We start from the raw sequence: 16899 nt of genomic DNA, 5'->3' as shown, positions 1-16899 counted from the left end.
TTCTTCGATCAATTTTATGATATTCTTCAAAAGAAATTCTTATTTTAAGTAGTACATAATAATAAGTAAATAATAAGTTTTTTAAAATTTATGTTTTTTTTTTAAATTATCTGTTAAAGAAAATATTCTTTGTTAAAGATAATAGTTACTTAAAAGAAGAAAGTAGTTGAGTAATCACTTTTAAGTAATAAAACGACACACGTACACACACACACACGCACGCGCGCGCGCGCGCGCACACACACACACACACACACACACACACACACACACACACACATCGTTTGTATTATTTTTAATTTTCTAGTATAGTAAGAAGTTACTTATTAAAAGATTCAGTCTTTTTATACTCTCTAGATTGGATTATATTAATTATAACGTTGTGCTAGAAATCATTACAGATACATTATATGGTTTAACTATACAAAATATAGTTAATAATAAAGCGCGAGAATCTAAGAAACGCCTTTGTCCAAACGATCTAGACGTCCATCATCTAACTATCTTGAAAATTAGTACCGAGATCTATATATCTCATTTTGAAGAAATCCTGTGATTTATATCTTACATTCGCGTAACGAGTTGCAAAAGAAGAAGATCAAATACACAGATTGCTCTTTTAGAGATACAAAAAGAGATGGAAGAGATTACGTCAAGAGAAAGAAAGAAGGAGTAGATGAGAGAAATAAGTTGAAAGGTAGAAGCGCCTGGTAGAAAATGAAAAGAAACGCAACATTGTATGTTCTATACAAAAACCGCGTGGATTTTATTTTCTTCGATACACCAGCAAGACTGCAACCGGGTCATGAAAGACTCGGATAATCAGGGAGAGCAGGTTTCAATCCATGAGATCACCTGTTTTATTTTCGATGCGTGTATTTTGTTATTGCGTTTTTTTTTTCATCATCCGCTTCTTTTTTAGGCTTTCCCTTACACGGCTTACACTTTACTATCGTCTTTCGATCGATACCACCGCAAGTTGTTTCATAATCGGTGTTTCAATCTTCTTGTGTTTTAGTAAAGAAAGTCGTATGAGGGGATCAGATTAAGAGTAGTGTTTATTCCGTTCTGTTTTGCTGAAAAATCGTCCTGTTTAATGAAATTGAAAGAATTGATTTCACACGAATTAAAATTAATTACATTAATCCTTAATACACACGATTGAATTATTCATGTCCTGCGCATTTCTTTTCTTTGAAATAGTAATAGGAATATCTGGCTAAATAATGGTCTCTATTCTTTCCTTTTTTTAATATATAATTTTACAAGTATTTTTTGAAGATATCAAGCATATGTAAAAATTATTTAATAATTTTTGTAAACTGTGATAAAAGTTAATCCAAGAAATCCATTGCGTATAAAATCATCATGTTTTATATTAAGGGTTAAATATCAAAGATTATGCACATAAAAAATTCATCGCGATTTCATTTATCTTGTATTAAGTATCTAATGTATTCTGTAATAATTTTTAATGTAATAAATTTAATAGTTAAAAATTTTATTGTAGTGTATTTCGTATTAATAGTAAGACTTAAGTAGTACGCTAGTGGTATGCAGAAACTGTAATGGAAATGATGATGCTATTTATTTTCTCTTTTATTAAACAGAGTAAGTAAACAGGAAACCAAGCAAAAGGGCCGACCCACTTCTTGCTAATAAAAACCGAGAGTAGGGTGATCTTGTGTACGCAAAAGAACCGACATACCATAATGTATCCCCCGATTGGACATATCCTTCCGTATCTGAGAGTATAATTCGAGGGTGTGTATGAAAGCGGTGCTACCTTAATAGAGACTCGTGCCGCGATGCGGGCTTAATACGTCATGGATTTTCTTTCAGACTTTGTTCGCCGAATATAACTGCCTTATGTATTTCGGTCTTAATCTGAGATGCATGCACGAAGAATACTAATTTTTTATCTTTATTTTCGCCTGTACATCAAGAATCATTGCATATGTTCATTGCATTATGTATTTTATTGTTTGCCAGTATTTACGAAACAATTGCGATATTCTACAGCAATATAAATTGTTTATCGTTTTTTGATAATTTTGATTACTTAAACAGTATATTTTTAAATACATAAGTATATGTAAATATATATTTAAATATATAATACAAAATACTAAATACATGTTTTGTATTATATATATATACTTAAATAGCTAGTCGCTACATTAGTATTGACAGTTATTAGCATTTAACACGTCGTATATTTCAATAGTATAATATTGTCATGCCATCCACAAACATTCGAACTCCGCCGATTAAATGGATTATTATTGTTCCAAGAGATTTCGCAAAGCGCTACGTTTACATTGGTCTCGTAAATGTCTATCCGCAGAAGTCTTTCATATTTCGCTGTCATACAGGCGGCAAGTATGGGAGCAGCACCGTGTCTAATATCCTCAGATTTTCTCTGGCATTCGTTCTTCGCGCATCACGTCCCTTTCTCGCAACCGCGCTCTATCCAGAGTTCTTTGATCTTTACTTAAAATGCAGATAATACAGAAATGCTGTGAAATGCTGTGAGATGTATGTATATGTATATTTGCAAGAAAAGGGTGTATTCTCCTTTACATGATGCAGTTGCGTTCACATATTTATTCCAAGGAAGAAGATAAATTGCGATTAAAAAACTGTTTTATGAAATAAAATTCTATGGAACAATTAGAAAAAAAAAAGATAATGATATAAATGTAATTTTTAGAAAAATATTATTCGCTGGCCTTTGAGAAAGATTTAGAAAATACTAATAACGTTCGAATTTAATTTAAGCATGCTTAAGTTTTCTGCAAGAGTAAATGGCTGTGAAAGTGATTAATTAATGTAGATTTATTACTTTCTTGTTAAAGATGGAGAATGACCCTAATTTCTTATACGCTTAGTCTTTCAAAAGTTATTAGTGCATTTTATACAACCGTTAGTGCATAAAATGCATATGCGTGTAATATACGTATCTTAGAAATCTAATAATAGAATCTGCCTACGATTTTGTCAAAATTTTAACAGAGTAAGGTACATATATTCTCTAAATTCTTTAGAGTAGGATCTCACTCTAAAGAATTTAAGTTGAATTTAAGTTGAATTTAAATTAATTGAAAAAAAAAATCACTTTTCAATTTTTAAAAAAGATTTAATTTTTTAGAAAGAAATCTTATTCTAAAAGTTATAGAGAGTATACATACATATATAATCTCATTTTAATTTATATTGTCTCACTCTATAACTTTAATTAAAATTATATAGTATAAGTATAAGTTAGAGTGAGGAAGAAAATGTATATAATTTTTTTCCCTCGAAGAATTTTCATAAAATTTCACGTTACAAAGCACGAGATGCCGACGAAACGCGAAGAAAGACTAAAAGAACGCGAGAGAACTATTAATAATATTTTAATTACTTCACCATTTCAGACTTTTCGCGTTCATAAATTTTTTCTCCACCATCGATCTCGAGTGCACTCGTGCCTTCTCATTTCTCGCGATTAATTATGCGGGCTACAAGGAGGAATTTTTCATATGTAAATTTTTGCATTATCCCGATGCGAGCGAGGAGAGACAGAGGAAGGGAGTAAGAGGAGAATATATGTGTATAGGCTTGCAAAACGCCGAGAGATGCGCACTGCGCAGAAATGAACCTCCTCGCGTTTCAAGAATAATGTCGCTGCTCGCGCGCGAGAAAAATTGCTGGGCGGGCGGCACTTTGAATTATACGCATTGCTTCACATTGCTTATATACTCGATGTTACGAGTGCCTTCATCTTTCGAGGATGAGTATTTTTAAGACGAACGTGTGACGCAATCGAATCCTTATATTCTATGATTATATTCTAATTTCTATAACTAAATACATTTGTGTATTTTTTTCTGTAATACGATATGCCAATACAGGATGTACACGATAAATCTTTGGTATTTTAAAGTAATACGAAATTAAAATAAACACATATTTTTAAGTCTTTTTTGTAAAGAATAATTAAAAAAGTTTTTTTTACAAAAAACAAACCGTTATGTGAGCATCTTTAATGGCACGAAGAATACCGTATTGATATTTCAATTTTCATCAAATGCATATCAACATAAGGTGTTAATGACTATTATAATTCGGTTACGAAAAATATTCATGTTCATCTTGGTGACATCTTGGTGGAGTAAATTATGTTCTTGAGATATCTCCAGAAGAATAAATCCAAGAAAGTGACATCAAGAGAACGATATGGCAAAGGACATTCTTTTTCTCGACCTGGAAAAGCCATTAAAGTGAAAGCTTAATAATTTTTTGTAAGAAACTTTTTCAGTTGTATGCACTTAATAAATAATAAACTAAATTTGAATCAAATTTAATACATTTTCTTAAAGTTAAATTGTTTAACTTTATTATTGATTGACAACATGCAATGACGACCTATAGAAATGATTAAAAATAACTCAAATTAGGTATAATTTGACATTAGGAATTTACAATGTAAAATATCGGAGGTTTATTGTGTATATTTTATAATATACAGTAAACGAAATTGATCGGCAATGATTTTTTAATGCAGCATTTTAGATATTGAATGAAATTCCGATTCATCGTGACGTTTTTTTTTTCTAATAATTGAATTTTTATCCTATAATAATGCTATAATAATACTATTATGCTGGTATAGAACGCGAAGAGTTACTCATTTTCTTTTTTATCGTTCAATTTATTATCCAAAGATTGTTCATTAGTCTTTATTGCCCGTTTCGTCGTACATTACTCCCCTCCGGCATGAAAGCGATCTGTTCGACACGAGCAGCTATGTTCGTTTCTGAAGGAGTATCAACGATTGCATTGTGGTGACATTCCCGGGTGCACTTTACGCGGTGTAAAGTGCCTACGGCACTCGCAAATGGTGTGCTTTGACCAACGTGCGATTCACACCGATCTCTCGTCTCCGTCTTGTTTCTACGCGATGTCTCTTTCCCCCTTTTTCCTCTTAAATTGACGGCAATTGCGCGATCACCGATGAGACTCACTTTCGTTTTACGAGGAGCGAAGTGCCTTGCTGGAATCGGCAATAAGACGTTATTCTTGCCTTCCGCGGAATGTAACTTTTACGGCCGGGAGGAGGTGGAAGGAGACGAGAGGAATCGGCTCTCTGCGACCGGTCGATTATGCTATTGCGCTGAAATGATACGTTTCCGGTAAAACGGGCCCGATGTAACCCAGCCGATTGAATGCGAACGTGTAACGCACGTGTAATTTCGCAAAACGGTCGTTCGCAAAAAGAAAGCATCGAGCTCGATAAAAGTGAGCCCTGCGGTTGCGACGGCTGTGCATGCTGTTGATGATGGTTACCATTATCTCGTTTATTATCATTATTCGTTCTTTTTCATTTTAATAGTGACAAGTACATACCGACTGATAGTATATAATTATCATCGCGTATAATATATTTATGGTTACAACATTTGCGTCAATGTCGGGTGACATCGGTTTTTGTATAGATAAACCGCAATAAGAGATCCTATAATAAAAGTCTTGCTAAAGTGAATCAGTCTTCTAATTGGTCTTCTATTTATTTATGATTCATTTGGTATAATTATGTACATTTTTGGAAAATAAGAGAAAATAAAAGAAAGAAGAAAAGAAAGAGATAGAAAGCTATAAGAAAAAGAAACCAAATATCTGTTATCTCTTTCTATTCGCCATTTTATCCATTTTTGCTAAACTGTTATAGAATTTCTAACCGCGACATTTACGTTTGAGAAATCCACATAATTTGACGATTCATTACATTAACTTCCCGTAATTCCGTGTAAAATAGAACATGTTTGCCAGTCTTATATCAGGTATTTTTCCTCTTATCATTGTAGCCCGAAACGGTGCCTCAGGCGAGGATCGACATGACCCGCGTCCTAGAGGTAGCCGCAGCCGAAGACGTCACTGGGCATCCTTACAGCCTTGCCGTGACCTCACCGGAAGGTGTAACCTTCGTCAAAGGGACGTGTCGTGAAGAGACCAGGTGGTGGACGGACGTTCTCCAAGTGTACTCGCGAAATAAGGTTGGTTCAGTTCAGTATTTCAATACTTGTATTTTTTATTTTTTAGTCTTACATAATCATATGTCATTTAATCAAGGAAACTTAATTAAATGCTATCGCAAAATTATTACATAAAGTAAAGATTAAATGGTGCAAATGATAAAAATTAAATAGTACAATTTAATAACACTCTTGAGGTTTCAACGGCTATTTTCTTCAAAGAAGCTGCGTGGGCTATCTATGTCTTGATATATTATTAAATATATTATTAACAATGTATCAAGACACCGAAATAATTCACAAACCCTGCATAGCTTTTTGAAATGTGATAAATTTTTTTTTAATTGAGATATTTGCATATCGCAATAAAATGCACTGAAACTGCTGTAGCGAAAGGCGAAATCGAATTTCTGTGTCGAATTATGAGAGAAATATCGATTTGAGAAAATGGTCGATTGCCCATCGGCGAAAACGTTGATGCCTAATGTACACTTGCGATGTAAAATCGCGTCTTACGTGTATCATTTGAGAATTTAATTTGCTGTCGATTACGGAGGATACGCAGCAGCGAAACTCTATATCGATACTGTATTACGTCGAAAAGAACGTTGCGCGAGAGAACGGAGTCACGCAAACGGTAAGAAAACGCAACTGTCGGTTGATTGCTGGTGTCCTCGCATAATCATTACGTGCCATGCATCCTCTCTCGCGTCACGCTTGTTACGCGTGCAAGAATGATTCCCTGCTTGCGATGTCTTTTCGCGTCGATGGGATTAGCTTCGATAGGGTTTCAACCATAAATCTAACACAAGAAGGAATCTGAAGAACATTTTGATTATTTCACTGCAAATTGATATAGAACGTGTTGAGGCCTGGAAAACGTGTTAAATCTCGGAGAATTTACTCTGTTTCACAATAATTCTCACGGTGCTTATAATTTACACGAAGCTTTAAAAAATATATCATCTGCTTTCTAATTTATAATATATTTAACTCCAGAATGTCATTGATATTAATACAATTTTTCATACATTTCACAATTTAATAACAAAATATTTATAATCTAGGTAAACATAAATAATCTAATTATTAACTTAAAAGGAAAGTAAGAATAAGCACATTATCAAATTTAATTTTGAAATAATATGAAATACGTAATCCAATTGTAATACTTATAATACTTGAATATTATATTGTATTATATGTATATAATAATACAAAATAATATAATACAGAACACTGCTTAACAATTGAAATTACGGTTTTTATTATAATCTTGATTATCACGGAGTTCAAACTAACCCATATAGCACAGAAGTAACATTGCTGCAACGATTGTAATATCATTGCAATATTGCTGGAACGTTACAATGTTGCTGGAATAATCTAATAAGGATATATAACAGAATTTTTGAACATTTATTTATATTTTTCTTAATTTTTGACAATGATTATTGAATATATAATTTAGCACTCAATGATCTCGTTTACTTGTACATAAAATTTACATATTGACAGCGTTCAATTAAATCGTAGATAAAAATCAATTCATAAATTAATTCGCGAAAATTGTTAATAAACATAGTTACTTTACGAACGATAATACCGGCGATAAAAATGTCTTTATTGTTTTTCACTACATAAAAGAGGCTGTCAGACGTCATGGGATTAGCATTAATGTAGGACAGAATGCAACATAAAAGTGCGTCGTCGAGTTCATAAACGGGCGCTTTCGCGTGATGAAGCGGTTATTGAGTGCAATTGTGTCGATCGCTTGAAAGGCCTTGGTAAAAAAAATGGCGTAAGCGACAGTGAAACTGCCGACGTTGCCTCGCATAATCGCTACGCTGACCGATGTGCACACCGCATCGCTCTCATTACGCCAACAATAACGCTCAGTAGTGCGCGAGTTGTCACTGTTGGGACTGCATCTCGCAGGGTTGTTCGAATCGATTGGCCGTTTCCTGCGATTCATCCGCCTTTTCGCGATCTCTCTGAGGGGCCCCCGTTTTCTCTTTTCATGTCGCTTAACACTGTACCGAGGCGTTGCAAAAAGTATGTCTATTATTCAGCCGACAACTGAAAGCGCTTGGTGACAAATGGAGAGTGCATCGTTTCACTTTCTGCTATGCGATCGTCTTGGCGAACCTGGCTAGAACGTGAGAACGATCGTTCCTAGTCTGTAAAAGCTGCCTTACAAGTGATAATTCCATTAATTACATATATGCTCTTAACGTGTCACGTTACAAGTTAGATACTTGAAATTTTTTAAGTAATTATATAGAGAAATTTTTTCTCTATATTGACGTCTCATCGTCAACTGGACTTGAAACTTGCTCGAAATATGATATTCACATTTCTGTTCTTTATATTTCGCTTATTAGCAGTCATAAGTTTGCTAATTGGCAAAATATGTAAAGTGAGATATGTAAGATCGGTGAACGAGTTGAAAGATAAATGATTTTTATAACTCCGTCATTTCATAGTCCACACCATGTCGGCGCCACAAGGCAACCGTAAATTTATGACATTTCACGCAACATACGTTTCACGTGTGTTGCAAATTGTTGCGGCCGTAAAACATCCGCTGGTAAAAAAAAACGAGACACGTTTATCCAATTTCTGCCTGTCGACGTTTACAACAGTGTATCGAACGTTATACAGCGTTTGTACATCGCGCATTGTTTATTGCGCAACTTACAAGTCGAACAAGCCGAAAAGAAATTCGAGTCGCGTCATATCGATAGCCTTTCTGATTCAAGTGATTGTCTAATTAAATTGTGGACCGTGATGCCCGCTTGCGAACCTTCCAATAGATCAGCCCTGTCATAAATCGAATCGCTCGAAAGCTGTCATTCGTTACATCGTTCGAAATTTTAACAACGCAGCGAATCGCTCATATGTTACGATCATATGTTACGCAAGAAATGATCGATCGACAACCAGAAATATCTCTTCATTCGGCATTTTTGGTGCAAAACCACGTAGTGCACACACAATCGTATTTTATCGGAGGATAGTAGATTTCATAGGAAGATATTTTTTTATTTCGAATACACGTTCAAAAATCTCGAAGTAGGTCTCGTATTATAACATGTCGACATGTCAGTTGATGTTTCCTTTATTTCTTTTTTCGACCATGCATATTTTTATTCAAATTAACTTTATAAATTAATTTACGAAAGAATCCAGTCGAGGAAAATATTTTTCGAGTTAAAGAGTTGTCAGAATTGTATAAAAAAATATTCTTTAAACATGCAAATACCACTTTGCATATCCGATCCTTTGTGAATTATGTGTTACAACCTGCGTGTGTGAAGTTCGTAAAGCTATAATTCTCAGACAAAAAACATTCCCTTCGTGTACATCCGAGATTCTCTCTATCTCTTTCCATCTCCTTCCCCTCTCTCTCTTGCAAAATAGCGAGATAATTATCTTCTCAGAACAAAATGAAGTATTCTTTGCGCCCGCGGGTTTCGCGTTGATTACTAATCGATCGATCAATCGTCCTCGCATGTTTAAGATCTCGTCGCAGGCTCGTACGGATTGTTCGTACGGAGATTACACGACTATATACGTACGTCAATTCTGTTACGCAAGCAATGATCGATCGGCAAATGGCTACACCTCGTTGTCGCGGGCCCCGCGCTGGTGTAAACGAACGATTACGTTACGAGGCCAAGGCGAGATGTATACTTATATTCCTCGCGACATTTAACGCGGGTGAACGTGAAGGAAACCCTGCTCTCGCGTTATTTTCCATATTTTTTTACGATTATCCCTCCTTCTTCGTTGTCCTTCGAATCGCCACGCTGTCTATGCAAAGAAGGCTTGCTTTGCACCTTGAGATCACTCGCGAAGTCAACTTATTAACAATGATCAGTTTTTTTCAATTGAGAATATACGACAACGTCATAAGAAGATAATATCAAATGCTGGCTCTTAAAAACATAGAGTTATTCCTGAATTAATTAATGAATAAATAAATCTATTTTTATATTATTATAGTTGATAATATGTCTTATAAATGTTTCGTAATTCATACACGTTAAATTAAAATTTGGGTTAATCATTTCCCGAGAAATACATCTGTTCGTAGATCATAGTGTTCTCACGATTAAGATACAGGCGCGGATGAACGTAATCATGCGATTATTCGCGGATCGCTTTTCAGATCGCGCGTACCACATCGCGATCGATTATCCGGTTAGATTGTTACAGCAAAGAAACGCTCGAGAGTTTTAACAATAGAGGAAATTTACCTTGGGTAAATTCTCTTCTACGATGTCTTCACGGTATGTTATTTTATATTTCCAGGGTCGCCACAAGCGAAATGCAACCTTTCCCGGTGGGCAGACGACGATCCTACAAGTTACACCGACGATTCGAAGTGAGTATCTACTGTTTGTAGACTATGTAAATTTTATAGCGTGTATAATATGCGTAGCCATTTCCACACTGGCGGTTAACACGACAATGTAATCACTACCTCGTTTAGCCATTTCGCGATATTGCATAGACGGAGATCTTTACGCAAACAGGCTTGACATAACGAGGGGTAACGTGCGACATTTCAGTCGACGTAGTAAATATCGCATGGGACGCGAGTGAAGAAATGAATACAAATAACAGGAAGACAAGTGGAGCGAGGGAGAAGGCAAATTTCTTTTGCACAATGTGCGACTATTATTATACCACTGCCACCTCGTTATCCTCCGGTTTTGAGAACGAAGTTCTCGTTATCTCTAATTGAATTGTACTTATTTCAATTATTCACGATGAAAATTACAGCGATTAGCTTGAGTTGAGTCACGTATCACTTAACAATAAGACGACGATCCTATAATGTCGCTTAAAATAAGTCTCTTTCATACATTGCACAGAAAAATATCATTCTATTGCTATAAGAAAACTGTTTACTCAATTTTCTTTCTTTCTTATAAGTTATAATAGTTATCTTTAACAAGGAATATTTTCTTGATAGCAACCTTTAAATGTACTTATTACAAATTTTAGAAAAACTTATTATTATTTACTCAAAACAAGAATTTATTTTCGTTTAAAGAATATTATAAAATTGATCGAAAAAAAGATTTCAACAAGCAAATCGAATTTGTTTTAATATTTTTCATTGAAGTATTAAACTTATTAGGACTCTCAGAATACATTTTGAGTAAATTTGATGCTTATGATAAATTTACGATAGATTTGCGAATATGAACTTTTAAAATACTTGCAACAAGTAATTATTATTTGCGCACAGTATGTATATTTCTGTGTACTGTAGTTTTCGAATTTAACATTACTGTTTTCTAAGAAAGACTAGAATATCTCTTATTTCTTTATTCTATTCTATTGTAAAAATTTTGCATTCCGTTGTTTGTTTTATTCACTTATCTGAGCTTTTATAAAAGGTAACATTTGAACTTGATCGGTAGGTAACACGCCAAATCCACCGCGACCGCGTTTCAATAGCTGCCGATCGGAGCCACGCAGCAGCACATGGATTCCAGAAACCGGTGGCGGAACATCGGATCTGTGCTCTTCTGTATTCTCATCTACACCGTCCTTGGTGACGACGAGCGTTGTCACTGCCACCAGTAACAACGTGCTGACCAATGGCAACACGGAGAACGTCTCCGAGATCAGGAACAATGGCCTGTCGCCGTCGCGTGCTCTCGAGAATGGTTCCACCGGAAATTATTTGAGCACTGTAACGTCAACTACAACATCGTTGAATGGCAACGTCTGCAGCACGATCTATTCGACATCCTCGACGCCAGTCTCGACGGCGACGACGACGAGCAGCATTGTTTCGTTGGTCGATAAACCACCGATGATTCCCAATGACGGCGTGAGATCGACGAGCTATCGAGATCAACCTGCTAGCAGCGCGTCACCGCCGACCCGGGATAAACTCCGCGCCGAGGACAAGGCCAGGCGCAGGATGAATCAGCAGGGCGAGCGGACCGGCGGCATCATCGGCGACACGACCAGCCCAGCCTCTGGCGAGAAACTAGGTCGGTATATTAAATGAGGCACAGTCTCTCCCTATTGACATGACGACTCTTGTATATAATACCGTCATCTGTACTTTGACATCTCCTTGACTCTGATTACACAGGATATCTGCCTGATATCTTTATGATATCCGCAGTCTTATATCTTTGCAATATGGAGAATAAGATTTTTTTGGTGTCTGTTCGCATCATGCTGAAACAAATTTATTAAACCTTAATACATTAATTTGTTTGAATAGTACCAAATAAATATTTATTTATTTACAGTAAATAAACTCATTAAAAAAAATAGATTATGATTCTTAATTATTCAGACGTTTGTGGTTTATTTTTTTTATTATGATATATCTTAAATTATACATTCAATAAATATTTTCTGATATAATTGCGATTAATAATTAAGATTTTGATGCGACAAAATATTGCTATGTATGTCTGATTATTTTATTTGAGATGATTAATGCTTTATCATTGATGATGAAAATTAGAAAATATATATGGACAAAACAGTTTAAAGAATGTAACTTCATTTCGAAATACATGTGAGCCACATTAGAAGTCAATTCTCAAGAGGTTCGTCTCACCTTGTCACGATTCATGTCGAAAGTTTTTCTTGCTCTTAATAGACAGATAAAACTAGTTTATATACGAATGGAAACTGGGACGCTGCCACTTTGCGTTTTACATTCTCAATGACGATGATTTGCAGCCCTCGGAAGAAACGACTGATGTATTAAGTTGGAACTGACCTATTTTTGTACAATATAATTGATACCGCAAAGCAGTAGTGTGAAAATGTTGCTGGGCTTGTATAGAAAGCTATTAATTATTAAAATTGAATATTCTTCAGAAGACAAAAATTTTATATAATTAATTCTAATACTTTTATGCAATTAATATTATCGGAGCTAATATTACAATAATGAATATACTTCAATGTATTATTAAGAAAAAGTTTTCATTCGTGATGAATTTTCGCGTTGAACGAAAAAAAATCGATATCCTTATTTTCTTTTAACTTATGGACTTTCAACATCGGGCTCTTGTCCATATGTTTGTCTTTAGAGCCTCGGGGGAGTATCAAGATCCGATTGTACCCGGCGTTACACGTTGCGTAATTGCGTACGTGTAATCGCGAAGGAAATCTACGGCCGTTCGGCCGTGCTGCACTGCGCTGCGCCGCGCGATTCGTAGATTTCATTTAGATTGACGCCAAACGAACGACGGGATACTTTAGAAACTACCTCGCGAAAAATCGGAACGCAGGCACGCGAAATCCGTCGAACAATCTCACTAACGATTTCCAACGAACGCGGATTATTGAAACGCGTCTGTCTTATCGGAGCGTTGAAATCACTCATGAGATTTAAGCCGCTGATCGCCGATTAGCCTTGGTCGGTTTAATCGTGCCTGACGAAAGATTCCAACGTAGGATTTATTCACGAGAAATTTGCGATTTATTATAGCAAAACTGTAATTCGCATTGAGTTACAGTTTGTTAATAAATCGCGAATTTCTCGTGAATAAATTTAATGTTAAAATCTTTCGTCAGGCACGAAAGTTATTAATTAATCGGCAGTTAATTAATATGGAATGGTTGTTTATTCGTGCCAACGAGCGCCCATCTCAGGCAGACGGTACTTAAGTAGAAAAGAAATTAATTAAAAAGAAGTTAACTCGGCAATGTAGCGATACGACGTAGCGAAACGAATATTTGATAACTACGAACGCAGGAATCTGACTTAACAGTTTCGTCTCGTGCGGTGGTCTCTTGGATTCTCCTCACGATCGTTCTAAATATTATAATTATAATTATAATTCTCGGAGTAAGGCCGTAAGGCTCGTAAACAGATCAAAATTATAGAGAATGATTTAATATATAGACAGAGGATAAAATTTGTTAATATTATATTATGGTATGTTGCATGATGTAGAAGTAATAAATGTAAGAAGCTATATATTGTATAGATGACGACGCGTGCCGAAGGATACTTTTGGAGCACGAACGGGAAAGAGAGGGAAAGCTACGAGATATTGCAGCTTCATTAACGCAGCCACGAATAAGGAGAATCAAGCCAAGAATTTCGGAACCAACTAGAGATGTCGTGGATGCGGTTAATGCGGCTCATCAGGATAAACTTGTACGTAGATAAATTATTATTAATTGATTGCATCGGCAGAATAATTATGAACTATTTTTTAAAAAGTACATTTATTAAATTTTATGAGAGTATGTTTAACATATAATTAAGATTTTGTGAGATGTATGTAAAAATATGACTTTCTATGGAGGATTATTATATATTGATACTCATTTTAATTTTGCTTAAAAATAAGATACAATACGCGTTTCATGTATAGATCAGAGGCGATCCCGATGGCTGTGGTCTAGATATTTCCGGCATTAGGTATTCACCCACTTCTGAATTGAGAGTCGATCTGCCGGCAGAGGATTTGTTAAATATCAAGAAGGGTTGGCTGATGAAGCAAGGATTGAATAAGGTACGTCCCGCATATTCAGCAATAAAAGAAGTCGAAGAAACTTGTACACTTTAATTAAAGTTTTAATTATTTAAAAAATTTTTTTTATCTAGGAATGGAACAAACACTGGTTTGTGTTGAGAGGTTGCGGACTGATGTACTACAGAGATCCCTGTGCGGAGGACAAGGGCATCATGGATGGTGTTATAGACCTCAATACTGTCACCGCGGTCACACCGCTTCAGGTCGCACGGAATTATGGATTTCAGACTGTCGTGAGTAATCATAATTACGATATCGTGTTTGCGTGAGTGAGGAGCGTTCGTGTTTCTCGGAAAGTATCTAACTGCTTTTGCAAAACAATCTTAATTATAGCTGCTTAATTATGTGATAACATTATTTTATGTTAAATTAAAGTCTAGCGATTCTATAATCTAGCGTGATCTACTTTTTTCATTGAAAAAGAAAAAAATTGAATATATTGATTTAAAGAACTTGAGAAAGTCAAATTTTGATTATTTTAAAGTCAAAAAGATTTCGCGCATATAATTAATTTTTTTAAATATTTTTAATATTAATTTTAATATTAATTTAAAAAAAAATTAATAATAATATTAATTTTTTTTTTAAATATCTTTTATATGAAAATAATTAAAAGATGAAAAATAGCTAAAAATTGTATAAATTCAATTTAAGCAATGGATTACTTTTTCACTTAAACTTGATGGGTACGTTTAAATTAGATGGTCGGAATTAGCTTCCGCATTTAGAATGGGAGCGCCAGGAGAATAAATACTAACTCAATTTCACGGTAGAATAAGTCGGGAGCTATTGATTGTTGGCAACGGTCGCGTTTCTCGCTCAAGATGAAACCCAATGTCATGCGATTGCATGACATTTTTTTTTACGCTCGTATCATTTACGCGACACATACTAACCACTTTGATTTACAACACAGGCCTGGGACGACAGAGGTAGCACGGTGCTGTCCGCGGTGACAGCCGGAATTAGGTCCAGTTGGATGTCGGCCATCAGAAGAGCAGCTAATTTACCTGATCCCGACAGTAACGATTCTCTTACCGTTTGTACAGATACTCAGCAAGAAACGAATCCGCAGTCGCCTACTACGTGAGTATAATAATGCAATTGTTTAGTTATTAATAAATAAATATTAATAAATAAATAATTTTGTTTTACGTTATAAAATAATAACGTTTTGTGCTAAATAATGATTAGATACATATTTAAGGAGTTTACGCTTAAAATAGTTATATATTGGAGCTAATATTTTTTTACAAGAGAAATTTTTAGAGAAGAGATAATTCACAAACATATTTTTAAAGTTAAGAATGCTTATAAATATTGTTTTAGGTCTATTACGGATCGTGAAAGAGATTCCGTTGTTCCATCGACATCCATCACGCCTAGATCGGTTCTATTCTCATCTGACGAAGAGTATAGAACTGCTTCTGAGGGTGGTCGAAGAGAATCTGGCGACTGGTCGGAGATGCCGGTATCACCACCGTTAGTGAGAAACGGTGATTGGCCTATGGCGCTAAAAGGTTCCGGTTGGTCAGATTCAGCAAACCACGAGTGGTCAGAGTTGCCACCGTCGCCGCCATTAACGAGAACCGCACTGTCGAGGGTGAAAGCTCGATCTAGATCGAGTTCCAGATCGAGAGTCTATAAGAGAAGCCGGAGCTCACCTCCAAGTTCGCGGAGAAGTACTCTGGACAGTGTAAGATCGGAAGATCTAATGATGGCTTGCTGCGAACTTGGCGAGGACGAGGAGCAGAACAATGGCCACTTACAGAGTAACAACTGCCTCTCGACCAACGACAGTCCTCTTATTGTCGAGCTTTTGGAAAATCAAGTGTCGCTGCTGCGCGATCAGCTGGATCAAAATCAGTCTCATCCGAGTACGTTACTAGTCATTGTCGAACGTCAGGAAAATGAAATTGAGAACTTGAAGTCGCAGTTGAATGCAGCACGAACCGACATAGCAAATGCGGAGAAGGAATTATCTAGACTTCGACAACAGAAAGCAGAGGCGTCTATCAGGGAAAAACAAATGGAAGAACTGTTGAATACGATACAGAGGACGGAACAGCAGAGAAATAAAGATCTAGACGATTTGGAGAAGATGAAAAAGGTATACAACAGGGAGAAAGAGGTCTTAGAATGTAAATTACTTGAAACAGAGGCTATCCTGAGAGAAACGACAGAGAGATGCGAAATGCTTACGAACGAACTAACATCGAGTCACCGATCTGTCGAACATCTACAGACGGAAACAGCAACTCTTAGCGATAGATTATCTCAAGGTACGTATCGTATATGTACCGTTTATTTGTAAAACACACGATTTTATATTTTAATAA

The 16899-nt window shown here is 35.6% G+C and overlaps 1 protein-coding gene across 4 annotated transcripts in view; it reads left to right on the top strand.

Moving 5' to 3' along the window:
• Positions 1 to 16899, top strand: part of LOC108686200 (protein outspread) — a 193719-nt gene that overhangs the window by 170068 nt on the left and 6752 nt on the right. For 2 of the 4 annotated variants that reach the window (XM_018191360.1, XM_018191376.1), the window contains exons 4-11: positions 5850 to 6038; positions 10335 to 10407; positions 11456 to 12037; positions 14006 to 14178; positions 14399 to 14539; positions 14632 to 14793; positions 15477 to 15646; positions 15890 to 16842. In XM_018191360.1, coding sequence (XP_018046849.1) covers positions 5850 to 6038; positions 10335 to 10407; positions 11456 to 12037; positions 14006 to 14178; positions 14399 to 14539; positions 14632 to 14793; positions 15477 to 15646; positions 15890 to 16842 — 2443 coding nt within the window. Of the gene's footprint in view, positions 1 to 5849; positions 6039 to 10334; positions 10408 to 11455; positions 12038 to 13990; positions 14179 to 14398; positions 14540 to 14631; positions 14794 to 15476; positions 15647 to 15889; positions 16843 to 16899 lie in introns of all 4 variants that reach the window. The other 2 variants (XM_018191369.1, XM_018191385.1) reach the window with 1 other exon arrangement.

Source organism: Atta colombica, unplaced genomic scaffold (genome assembly GCF_001594045.1).
Source record: "Atta colombica isolate Treedump-2 unplaced genomic scaffold, Acol1.0 scaffold100, whole genome shotgun sequence".
Taxonomy (NCBI): Eukaryota; Metazoa; Arthropoda; class Insecta; order Hymenoptera; family Formicidae; genus Atta; species Atta colombica.
This window is presented reverse-complemented; position numbering and strand designations above follow the sequence as displayed.